Source organism: Diadema antillarum, unplaced genomic scaffold (genome assembly GCF_040938485.1).
Source record: "Diadema antillarum isolate AM-2024a unplaced genomic scaffold, OU_Dant_1.0 scf00000032, whole genome shotgun sequence".
In the NCBI taxonomy this organism is placed as follows: domain Eukaryota; kingdom Metazoa; phylum Echinodermata; class Echinoidea; order Diadematoida; family Diadematidae; genus Diadema; species Diadema antillarum.
In genome coordinates, this window is record NW_027270921.1 from 2,528,443 (window position 1) to 2,542,073 (window position 13,631).

General features: G+C 38.5%; 1 protein-coding gene across 1 annotated transcript; it reads left to right on the forward strand.

Annotated features, from left to right (window-relative positions):
- Positions 1–3,349: 3,349 nt before the first annotated feature.
- LOC139741995 (transmembrane protein 17-like) lies at positions 3,350–12,632 on the forward strand. Its single transcript, XM_071652562.1, has 4 exons — positions 3,350–3,476; positions 9,102–9,205; positions 9,829–9,942; positions 12,330–12,632. Exons 1-4 carry the CDS (start codon positions 3,377–3,379, stop codon positions 12,630–12,632), a joined length of 621 nt encoding a protein of 206 aa, XP_071508663.1. The 5' UTR covers positions 3,350–3,376.
- The last annotated feature ends 999 nt before the right edge of the window (positions 12,633–13,631 follow it).

A 13,631-nucleotide genomic window follows, 5' to 3' on the forward strand; every position in this document is an offset into this window, starting at 1 on the left:
TAAAATGAATGCAAAGTAACCCCCCCCCCCCCCCCCCGTGGGAGGGGAACTCTCTCCACGCCCCAATCTTGAAAACGGAGTGACCGTCGCCTTCAAACATTGTCAAAAGAGCAGAGGGATGATTTATACATACATTTAAGACAGGAGGTCGCTGGAGGATAATAGGAGAAAGCCGGGGGGGGGGGGGGAGAGCTCTCTGACAATAATGTGCTACCCCCCCCCCCCGCGTCCCGTTGAACACTTCAGAAGTGGACCCTCGCGGAAGAGTAGGCTTATACACATCAAATTTTCACCATTAAATGACGTCACACGAATTTGTCGGGTTTATAATATGATAGACAACGCTAACAATTGGGTGTGAAATTTTCTTCCATTGTCTCCTTCTAACCAAGGAGGTGGGCACCACCTCACGATGAAATGAAATGAGATGAAAGATCGCAACATATTATGATCTGTAATTTTAACCTCAACCTTCCTTCCTTTATAATGCCATTATGTAGCATCGATGGAGGTCGATTTTGTTTTTCTTTAGATAGGACCTCAAAATGGCAACAGAAAGATTTTTATCATGATGATTTTAGAGGAAGATTAGACGGACAGATCTTTTCTTTTCAACACGGGTGCGGTACATGTGGAGCAAGTCATAATCACGGAGAATGCTACAGGGGAGACCCAAGGGGTGAAAGGGGATGATTATAGAAAGATCATTGAAAATCAATCATGAATTGAATTGCTCAGAAGTTTAATAGCTAAACAGCTTACAGGGCTGCAAAATAGCTCTAAGGCAAAATATGGGAATTATGTGAGTTTAAACTTGAAAGTCTTGACAGTTGGCTGAATGGAGGTTCGTCAGGGCCGGCGCAGCGTTTTCAAAAGTGTGGGGGCCCACTTCCGGGTTTCATGAGCTAACAAGCAAAAAAAAAAAAAAAAAAAAAAGAAAAGTCCTCAGCTCATCTCTCCCCGAGTCCACTTCCGGGTTTCTTCAGCTGACAAGCAAGTGACAAGCAAAAAAGGAAAAAAAAAAAGGTCCTCAGCTCATTCTCTTCCCTCCCATTTCCGGGTGTTATAAAAAAGGTCTTCAGAGAAAACACTTAACCTTACCGCCGCCATACTTCAAGATCTCTATCTAATGTATTTCTATTTTAGTGCCACTTATGTACTTCCGGGTTGAAAAAAGTGTGGGGGCCCAAAGTGATGACACCTTATGTATTCTTTTGTATGGTGCACAAAAAGTGTGGGGGCCCGAGCCCCCACGGCCCCCACGGCTGCGCCGCCCCTGTTCGTGAAGTTCAATAGTTGGGGTTGCTGGTCGCAGTTAGGGGCCACTGTAACCCAGGTCGAAAAACCAGTTGGCAACTCGTACTGGTACCAGTTGATTCCCAGTTAAGGCAACTGGTTTCAATATGGAAATTGGAATGAGTGACTAGAAATCAACTGGTATCAACTGGTATTCATTCAACTGGTATCAACTGGTATTCGTCCAACTGGAATCAACTGGTACCAGTTGTCAACTGGTATCAACTGGTACCAGTTGTCAACTGGTATCAACTGGAATCAACTGGGATCCAGTTGACAAAATTAATTCGGTGTTGAATTATTTGGTGTATGGGTGTTTGGTGTATGTCAGGACATTGTTAATATCTAACCTAACATAATCCTACAGCTAGTCTTAAAACCTATACCTACCACTACATTTAGGCTTAGCCTACATCCTAGACCAGGTTAGTACCAGGGACATTTCATTCATATATATAGGGCTATATTGCTGTAATGATTTAAGACATGGTTACCAAGTAGATTAAACTTTTATTATAAAAATATGAAAATACCTCATCAGAGATACAAGTTGAAATTGTGAATATCACGGCAATAACATTAGATAAATTTCTAATGCATTTCAGACATTTCTATGTTTATTCAAATCATAAAAAAAAGATAAATCTAACAATATTTTCTCATTTTCACGAAGATAATTTGAATAGCTTATGAATATTCACGAGCAAAAGAACCAGTAAAAACCAATAGAAACCAACTGGTATCAACTGGTATTAGAATTTCAATGATTTAGTGGGTGTTAATATGGAATGAAGTTATAAGCAAGTCCAGTCTGTTCGGGTATCAAATTGTGTAAACTAATTTGCACACACACCGAAACACACACACGTGCGCACACACGCACACACACACACACACAATCACACACACAAACTGGTCAAAATATAGTCTGTCAGTTGAAGTGTCAACTGATCTTAATTGGTTCCAGTTTCATTTAGTTGAAGTCATTAAGAGTCCAAGTTCAATCACATCAAATGTTTTGTTTAATTGTGTTTTGTTTACTTTTTAATGTAATGTTTTAACTAAGTTTTGTTAACCTTTTAATTCAGTTTCAATAGGTGAACTAATTGAAAACTGGTATACAATGAGATATGAACTGGTATATAAACTGGTACCAGTAGACTTGTCCTGGTTTCAACTGGTAAGCAGTGCAACTTCAACTGGTATAAAACTGGTACCATTAAGACTTCAACTGGTACCAGTAGACTTGTGCTGGTTTCAACTGGTAAACAGTGCAACTTCAACTGGTATATAAACTGGTACCAGTAAGACTTCAGCTGGCACCAGTAGACTTGTACTGGTTTCAACTGGTAAGCAGTGCAACTTCAACTGGTATAAACTGGTACCAGTAAGATTTCAACTGGTACCAGTAGACTTGTACTGGTTTCAACTGGTAAGCAGTGCAACTTCAATTGGCATAAACTGGTACCAGTAGACTTGTACTGGTTTCAACTGGTAAGCAGTGCAGCTTCAACTGGTATAAACTGGTACCAGTAAGACTTCAGCTGGTACCAGTAGACTTGTACTGGTTTCAACTGGTAAGCAGTGCAACTTCAACTGGTATAAACTGGTACCAGTAAGACTACAACTGGTACCAGTAGACTTGTACTGGTTTCAACTTGTAAGCAGTGCAACTTCAACTGGTATAAACTGGTACCAGTATGATTAAACTGGTATCAACTGGTACCAGTACATCTTCAACTGGTATCAACTGGTTTCAGTTAGAATTGCTTATTTTGTTACTGGAAATTTGGAGTTACCTTCTGTTTCAACTGGTACCAGTTGAAACCAGTTAAGACCAGTTAAAACCAGTAAAGACCAGTTAAAAATGCTTACTGGTTTCTACTGGTTTCAACTGGTTTTTCGACCTGGGAAGTTTATCAATATCCAGCTGCGATCTGGCTGGAGCCTGCGTATGTCGAGGTGGCTGGTGGTGTAAAGTGACTGGAAGTAAGACTAGCAAGTTGCTTCACCTGCGAACCAAAATAACAACAACAACAAACCTAAACCTGAGTGAGGATTTTGAAATCGAACGAAAGCCATGGCGGCAAATTACATGAGACAGAAACTTACCTCGTTTACTGAGGTGGTGTTTCCTACTCGGAATACCGAAAGACGACAACACCATGTGTTAAAGCCAGGTAAGTGGATAGCCTGTGCAAGACGGTCAGGAAATTCTATCAAAAGTGGAAGGTTGCGATGACACTGTTTGGTTGTGTGGTTCCACTCGTTGACTTTGATGTTGGCTAACTTCCCTTACAGTAGTGCCTGCCTCACACAATATAGAACATCTAACGTTAATGGGATTAATTCCCAATGTAATGGCCCAAATTAACCCTTGTCACTTTTCCCGTAAGCACGATAAGTGAGGCGTAGAGTATTAGTAGATTTTATATAAAGTTACAGACACACAAAAAGCAATAAACAGGCCTCAGATGTCGGAGCAGATGCAGAGTCCGAGTCTGAAATTGAATTTGTATAATTTTACACAGGGCCAGGCCCCACCTGACCACACCAGTGACCAGGGGGGCCAGGGCTCATTTACTGTAAACACGATATTTTCGTGGTGTGAAATTTTCACGAACTGGAACCAACGGCCTTTTTTGCGGCATGAAATTTTGTGAGTTGCCCCTATTAACAGTAACATTCAATGCATGTCTAGTGAAGTGTAGTGTAGACAAGAAGTTTTGTACAAGAACTTTCGTGTGCATTTTAATTTCGTGAATCCTGTGGCTCTCGCAAAATTCACGAAATTCAAATGCACATGAACATTCATCATTTTACAGTATGATAGCCAATTCGAACCCAAACAGAAGTGCCATTCAAAAATGGATTTTCATCAAACTATCTTTGAATTCCTTTTAGAACTGTACGCACCTTGATATTTCACATTTTAAGCATAGCAGGGTTCTCGCCAGGAATTTCTTCACGCTTGTCGGCATTTATGCACGCTGTTCTGGGGGTGGGTATGGGAGGGGGGTTCCCCCTCCCTCGCGAAGTGCGGAAGCCTTCGGTAATGCTCAATACAACACAGATAAATCGCCGCTAAAATGCCACTATTAAAATGCGACATTTTCACGGAGATGTAATGAACGTTGTGAGGGGCATGTTCTCACAGAAACAATGCAGAAACCCCATACCTTTTGTTGGCGGCAGTTCCTAAATAATAAATGAAAGAGAAGTATGTGCCGATGGTGGAGGTTCCGATTTCTTTTAGGCCTTTCCTGTTTCACTGTTGCAATAATTAGCCGCCTCTGCATCACAACAACGCGCGCCGTGTTGCTCTCTCGCCGTCTGCTCGACCACGTGGTACAGTTGTAGGCCTATTGCATGCAGATGCGCGAGAAGCGATTGAGAACTTTCGGGACATCGTTGCGCTTTCCTTTCTGGGTATACTGCGGTAGTTTGGCCGTGACACCAATGAGATATCATACAAAAATGTAATGATGGTCATTATTCCGAAGGTTTGTTTAATCATAAAATGAAACGATTCATTACTGAGTACTTCGAAGGTTTGTAATCGAAAACAACAACAACACCAAAGGTCGGTACTACAGATGAATGTTCAAAATAAAACTGATTTCGTTCGAAGATTAACAAGCATTTTTTCTTTATTGTTTTCCGATCAACAAACTTTCAGAAAGGAATCTATCATCTATCATCGTTATTGCTTCAGAATAACAAACCTTCAGAATAAGAAAACACCCTTTTGGGGCCGTTGTTGTATTCCGAAATTGTACTGGCAGAACATTCGAAATAACAAAACTGATTTTGTTTGGATATAAACGAATATTTTCTCCTTTATAATTTTTCTATGAACGATCATTCAAAATTAAGAATGTAGAGTATTATTTTGCCGTTATTCTTTCGGAGTAACGAACCCTGAGGGTAAGAAAACTGTAACCGTTTTCATTTCTTCTCTATCGTTTTCCGATTAACGATCGTTCAGAATTAAGAATCTAAAGTACATGTGTATTCTATCGTTATTCTTTCGCAGTAACGAACCTTCAGAGTAAAAGAAAACTATAACCGTTTTGGGGCCGTCGTTTTATTCTGAAATTTCACTGACGGAAACGTTCGAAATAACAAAACTGATTTCGTTGTGAAATGAACGGACATTTTTAAAAATCATTTTTGGATTAAAGAACCTTCAGAATAAAATATAGCATTATTTTTTCATTAATCTGTCGGAGTTACGAACCCTAAGAGTAAGAAAAGTGCAACTGTTTTTTTGGGCAGTTTTATTCCAAATTTCACTGGCAAAACGTCGAAATGACGCACTGATTTCGTTTTGAAATTTACGGACATTTTTCTTTATTCAATTTTCGGTTAACGAACCTTCAGAATAAAGAATCTACAATTTATTAGTTCATCATTACTACTTCTGTTGGAATAATAGACCCTTAGAGTATGAAAACATGCTGTTTTGTGCCGTTGTTTTGTTCCGAAATTTCACTGGCAGAACGTCCGAAATAACAAAACTGATTTCGTCGTGAAATGAACGGACATTTTTTCTTAATCATTTTTGGATTAACGAACCTTCAGAATAAAGAATCTAGCATCATTTTATCATTAATCTGTCGGAGTAACAAAAAAAAAACGAATCTTGGTGGCGATAACTGATGCTGGTGTAGAGAAAAACAAAGACAGCTCGCTCAAAAGATGCTTCCTTCTTTCAGTTTATTTTCTCCCCAGTCATTCCTATCGTTCTCCCTCCCATGAACCACTGCCATGCAGGGACGATGAACAAAACAAAATGTTACCGATGCTGCAATGAAAAAAAGAAGAAGAAAGAAACACGTCCTCAAAGCAAATTATCTACACTTTTCCAGTTGAACAAATTTATGTTCGTAATGAAGAATTAAAAAAAAGCACGACCTCAAGCAGTGGGGAAACTTGATATCATGGCTTGTGGAAATTTCCATGAAATTTCCACGAAAGCCAGGTGTCAGATAAAGAATGTCACGCGTACTGCCACCTTGCTTCAGTGGTCGTAAACAGCGTGTACATAGCATGTAAACCAACTGGGAACATTGATGAATGATCATCATTTATTTTCTGCCCGTGAAGGCCCCCTAACCCACCTTTTAACAAACCAAGCCAGAAGCACGTGGAGCATTACGTATACGTTGAACTTGAAAGACCATCATGACAGAATTACTATAAATTTCGGCCCGGAGAAGGAAAATGGAATATTCACGAATGATGTTTACGAGTCCATAGAAATTGAAAAGGCTAAAATGGAACGCATGGCTTTTTAGATTAAAAAAAAATAACCCACTGAAACTACCAAAACCTAAATAACAATTTGCATTTGCTTACTCCATTGCATGTTATTTTTTCTTTTCTTTTTTTAACGAAAAATGGAGTTAATTTTCTCTCTGCGGCAATACTTTGAACGCATCTAATTTTGCGTCATTGCCGATGGCCAGCTTCCTAAAGAATTGATACGAATCCTTTCAAATATACGAAACAAAGTCTAAAGATCCTGGATCCTGGCGGTGAATTTCGGTGGTATTATAAATCCTGCTCACTATCAAAATTTAATCTGATGTTCCTTGCGCCATTTTACCAACCAACTGTTCCTGAAAATTTCATCCTAATCTGTTCCTAAATTTTGACTTATTTTGCGAATAGAGAGACAGACAGGCAGACAAACTAACAAACAAACCAAAGCAGCAAAAAAAAAAAAGAATACAACCTTTGGCGGAGGGGGGCATGCATTTCATATCGTTTGTTTTTGCGTAACCCGACAACAAGCATGACAACAAGCGAGCACGTGTCAGCCTTCCTCAGCCTCCTTCGGCCTCCGACCCTCTCTTTCCGTCCTCTCTCTCCCTCTCACAATACACTGTACCGTTGTACACGCAGGCAGCTGTAAGTGGCCGGCTGGGTGCTTGTGCATGTGTGTGTGGATCCCAAATCAGAGCGCATGTGAGTGAGCAAGTGTGTGTGGTGTGTATCAGCAGGGAGGTGAGACCTCCCTGGTATCAGCTAGTACAACTGTACGTCACTCTGTTGAGCCGCGTTGTTGTGATCGGTGCGGTGACTGCGTGGGTAAATTTTTGCGCTTGTATAAGTATGTAAACTGCTGCTGCTTTCAACATTACTACAAAATGTAGCTTCTTTTCTAGCCAGATAATAAAGACTGAAAAAGGCGAGAAATTGGTCCGAACTTAGCTCGTCAAGCAAGTTACCCTTGTCGGCACGTTCACGCGTGGTGTTACCCTTGTCGGCAAGTTTTACCCTTGTCGGCAATTGCTTCTTCAAACCGCACGCTTGTCGGGGCCGACAAGGGTGATATACGCTGGCGAGATCCCTGCATAGGCATGTGATAAGTAGTTTTTCATCATGTTGTAAAATGTTTTAAAAAAGTTAGAACCTGAACCCCCATTCCTACTAAAACTAATTTATACCATCCCTTTAATTCTAATTTACATTGTGTACAATGTATTTCATCACCCCCCCCCCCCCCCCTTAGTGATTGAACTGTCAAGTGACGGTACCAGCAAACCATTGTTTCAAGTGTCTATGACTCAAAGTGGCTACTAATACAGGTACAAAGTTGGGATGTCTGCAGGCTCATCAACCATTTGTGTACTGGGAGACCTTCCTAGCTACAAGTGTGTGTAGCTACATACAGTCACATTCAATTTATTATATGGGGATGTCCCATACGTAATGCATTCATCCTAGATGTAAAAATGTATACAGAGTATGTAGCATTATTTAATTGCCTGATGAAAAATATGTTTTTTATTTTCTCTCTTTCTATGGTATCTAACTTCTTTAAGCAATAAATTAGAACTTCCAAAAATAGCACTCCATTGGACCAATAACCTAAGTAATAAAAAAAAAATGAATAAAAATGTCCCCAATTTGTTAGGTATTGGACATCTCATGATAGGACACAACCTAATTTGCATAATTATTAATTACATAATCCCTAAATTTTCATACCAAGTCAAATTGTTTGATGAACTTCTTATGTCCATGTATCAATCAAATATTATTTGCTTTCTTTTGAATACACGTAAAATGAATTTTTATAAATGTCTCGTACGAAACGCTGTATTTCACTCTCAATATCTCATGCAAATGAAGCCCTCAAAATTTGCTTAAATTTACATTTTATAATTTTTCTCACTCATGGAATTTGAAACTTCAACTCATAAGCTTCAAATGATACCATACATTTCAGTACCGGTAGTGAGCAAAGATGAAATTTTGCCTTCTGAGGGGACCTTATGTTGGATTTGCCCATAAACTGTTAAAAATGATGATATTGACAGTATGAATGCCAAATGGATGGATTTCCAGAAAGTAATGAAATAACTTGAAGATCCGACAACAATCATGGGGTAACATTCAAGCATGGGTTGTACACCAATAGTACGGTAACACGTAACATGTTATGCTCATCTGATGTACATTACTTGAAGCACTCTTGTATTAGCAGCATAATACATGGTTAATACAACATTGTACATGTATTTGAAGGGAATGGAATCTGAATAGACATGTGTACATATTGTACTGTTGTAAATTCACAAAAACTGATTTCTTCGTGTGCATGTGCACTTTAGATGGTCACACTTTGGGTGTCCAAAAATGCAATGGTGTCATTTTTATTGTATAGTGTACCATAACAAAGAAAATGATAGAAGTTTTGACCCAATTTTGATTTTTAATCTTCTATGCTTGAATTTCTCCAGGATTGTTAAAAGTGCACTTATCTACTGTTTGCTTATTTTCCATTTATCAAGGTAATGAGATGGTGTCCAGCCTCCCTCTCCAAGTTTCTCTGTACTTCAATGTCATGTTCTTTCCAATCTGGGTGGTTACGTGCATGGTCATGCTACAGCTAAAGGTAATTGCTTGCACTCCATTCTGCTGCTGTGAGACGGGTGTGGCAGTGAGTTCAGATGTATGACTAGTCAAAATAAGGAAGTGATAATATGATTGTGTCTGCTTTTAGTAGTTATTTCCATGTCGCTGCAACATTGCTTGGGCTACAAGTGTACCTACAATGTAGGCCCATGTATATTCTTATCAATGAATTGTTTGTCTTTCCCATTTTATGTTCATGTAATTTCTAGGAAATATCTTTCTTCAATTCTCTGCTCAAAAAACAGTAATTGCGTGTGACTCTTAAATATCCTTTTGAGGCAGAAGAGTGAATACTTCATATGAATGCACAAACACCGTTGTTGTAACCTTTTGATTTTTGATTTATTGACAGTCAAAACTGTACTATTTAGTCTTCATTGTCTGATTAAAACAACAACAAAAAAGAAATCATTACAGATACATTTGTATGTTAGGTTTAGTTTGTAGCATTTTGCTCCAAACAGCTTGGTCCATGCTTCATTAACTAGAAATAACAGCTCAAAGATGATAACTACTTTAGCATTGTACACCAATAAAGTACAACAACAACAACAACAAATAGACATTTGTTTTAACCCTTTGATTCTCTTCCTTTGTTTCCAGTTCTCCCACCTGAACCAGATATACCAGTTTGTTACCATCACTATGTATGTGGTTCTAACAGGAGTTGAGGTCATCAGACTATATCTTGGTTACCTTGGCAACCTCCAAGAACGAGTGAGTGCTTCACAGTGTTTTAAAACTTGACTCAGCATCTTGCACATTGTAAATTGTTGGCAGAAAGTGCTGGGAGCAAAAAGCGATGTGAATTCTTATTCTTTGTGTGTGTTGAACAACCAGCACACAACAAAAAACATGAGTACATGAATACTTGTTCTTCAGTACTTATACAGCTGTATGGTAACAACTTCTTGAATCTGTTCAGCTACAAAGTGAAGGGTTGTGTATATATGAGAATTGATATTTAAGAGCAACTATCTGTGAAATTGAGGAGATTATGTGATTATACCATGAGGCTGATAACTGCCATTTTTTCCTGCTGTTTGGATATCTGTACTAGTAAAAGAGAGTACAGCAATAAAGCAGATACATCTGTACATGTGCACTGTACATTGGAATACTTCCTGTTACTGGAAAGCACTGTGTCACTATATTCTAGTCAACTTTCTTACATGGAGTAAAAACAACCCAAAGGAGTTGGTAGTTTAATTCAAATCAGATGTGGAGTAATAAAATTATTATGGTAATAGTTGCACCTGTCAGTTGTAGCCACATTATGCAAATTACAGGAGGCAGTGAGGTCAATGGCAGACAAATTTACCATTGGTTTACTCCAATAATATCATATAAGTCCTGCTTCTTTGCAGTACCTTATAACTTTGATCAACTGCAGCCCTCTCCCTTTAAAGGTCATGATTTCTTGGCTGTCACAATGACATTTAGGCTAGATTAAAAAAAAACAGGTGTTTCATTTTTCATTGATTTGATAAAAAAGAAGTGAAGTCTCAGAGCCTAGTGAAGCACTTAAAGTATTGAATTGTGATTAATTTGAAATATTAAAGGTCCTGTTTACCTTTGGGAACAGTGATTTCAAAAATGTTCAAGATGTCATATTTGATGCATCGTATGTATAAGTCTGTTGTGTCACAAAACATCCTGCCATATAAAATTTTGGCAATAAAACCTAAAATGTAAGGAAATATCAACGTTTGTTTTCAATGAACCGTAACTGTAGACGATCTAGTCTTGAAACATTCTTATTATAACTATTGTTGAACATCAATTATACGGATTCAAATTTTTACAGTGGTTGTTTCTATCCCTGACTCACATTTTAGAACTATTTTAAAGCACTAATGCTGGGTTTTATTTTTATCTGCAAATGGTAATTTATGCCTTTAATGATTTGTGAAAACATGTAAACTTTTGATATTCCATTTGACTTTGTTCTCTTAGATCTGATTTAAATTAAACTGCTTCATTTTGTATTTGAATTTACTCAATTGAACTTGAATATGGCATTTTGTTTTGCTTTGTAAGTCTATGATTATAGTTGATATTGGGCTGCATTTATTTTTACAATAACATAAATGGAATTCCTGAAGAATGATTCTTGAAGGGAAGATCAAATAATGTAGTTTTCACTCAGCAAGGACGCTGTAGGTATTCTGTTTAAAGTTAGACAGTTAGCTTGTCAAAAGAAAGTTGTTTAGGTGTTTGTCACCAGCATCAAGAATCAGGAATCAGGAAAATGCCAAACAGATCAATGAAATTACTGAATCTTTCAAATATCAAGATAGATGACAAGAGTTTTTCATGAAATTGGCAAAGATGTATTTGGAATGATTTTAGCAAGTGATTGTATAAAAAAGCTGAAGAAGAAAACAAATACTGATCAGATCTTCGGAAACAACCTGATGAACATCAAGGGCAATGGGCCTTTCGTGATGGCAATTTATTAACTTGCACTATTTGCAGGCAGTATAAGAAACTATGTACAGGAATTAATTTCAATCAGTTTGATTAAGTATATTCTTGACAAAATGAAAATAAGTACAAGCTGTAGTAATTTTTTATTGTAACTGTGTGTGCATGTCTGTGTTGTGTGCTTCCTACCTTCAAACATTAATGCACTTACATACATGTACATTTGTACATGTACTGTCCATACAGCCAAAGAGATTTTTTTCCTCTCCACCACTAGAGGGCGAACTCTACAATGGTGTCTGAGGTTTCATGGGGGCTGCCATTACCCACTTAGTAATGGCGGACTTTGCACGCTTAAGTAAAATTTCTTTTTTTTCATGTACAGTGCATATTTGAACTTTTGAACTTTCGTGCAAGTATGCACTTCTTGATTTGGCTGCTCCTCGGTTGCCCTTATGCTAGCATGTTAGCATGAGGGGTGAGCCTACAGCCTCACGTCTGCCCCATGCTCCCCGTGCGCTCACAAAATAATAGTACAGGGCATATATACAAATTGTATGCATACTCTGCACTCTAGCACACACTCATAAAAGCTCTTTGAACACGGCATACTTTGTATGTAGTTGATGCATACTGTGATGACAGCAATGTTTGTGCCATGTGATTTGTACCAACAGGTACCTGAACTGGCAGGATTTTGGCTTCTGACTCTCGTCCTCCAGTTTCCCCTCCTCCTTTTCCTCACTGTGGACTCGCACTCCATGCCGTTCCCCATCGAGCGCGCCGTCCACATGGTCTTCCTCCTCTTCCTGGCCTTCGACGTGCTGGCCGGATACCTCGCCCTGCAGCGGATGACCCAGCACCAGGTGATGAAGTTCCACCTGCAGCAGTTTGATGACATCGAGATGCTGGAGGAGACTCAGGGGAGGTTCACGGCCGCCTCCGCCACGGCAACGCAGCGATACACACCCCTTAGGTGATTCACTCATTCCCCTCTGCCTCCTTCCAAGCCCCCTCCATCCCTTTCCCCTCCTTCCTGCCTCCCCGCCATCCTACTTTTAAAGAAAATGTTTTATAAATATCAACTTTAATAAAACAATCATAAAATTGAGATGATGCCTCATACCATAATTTTGTACATAGTTGTCATCTTCTTTCATATTCAAAAATGATTTTTTTTTTCTGTTTTTTGCCATATTCTTGCTTCTGTTAGATGCTGCAAGGTTGTAGATCTTTATTGGCATGCATTTGCCAAAAGTAATGTAATCCTAAAAAGAAAAAAAAAAGAGGGGGGAGAATATATCAAAGTTATGAAACACACTACAATCTCGAGAGCAATTTATTACTGGTATGTGAGAAATAGGGTGTCTACATGCAGTGCCCCGAGAGACTGTTAGGGATGTACACTTGCTTGCTTGCTGCACCAAGGAAACCTACTCTTATACAAGTAAATGAATTGCACTTGCATGTGAAGAGTATGGGGCTCTTGTTAGCATGCCCATATGAGTGTTAAGGCCACCTTTGATCTTAAAAATCTTGCACTGAATAAGAAAGGAAAACCTTTGTAAAGGTCATACATTACTATCTTGTGTTTTACTGACATTTTTTGTTCTGCATTATTGAATTTCCACTTTTAGGATTGCTTTGATATACCAGGTAATGTGTAATCTAGGATGCCTTCAGTTCTCAGTTTTCAATAATCACAAATTGCACAAACTCTTAATTTACAATATCTGACTTATTACAAAATTAAGAAATTAATGTACAGTATTGGACATTAATTTTTCATTTGTATAAACTTTATACATTGAATACTTTTCAAATATGGGAATTAGTGCAACACTTTTAAGTGTTGGCAGCATAAATTTGACTGCTAGAATGGTTTCGTTCATATATACATAGTACATATTGTAGACATGTGTATTATAATATATTTGGACACTTCCCCCCCCCCCCCCCCCATTGAATTTCATTACCCC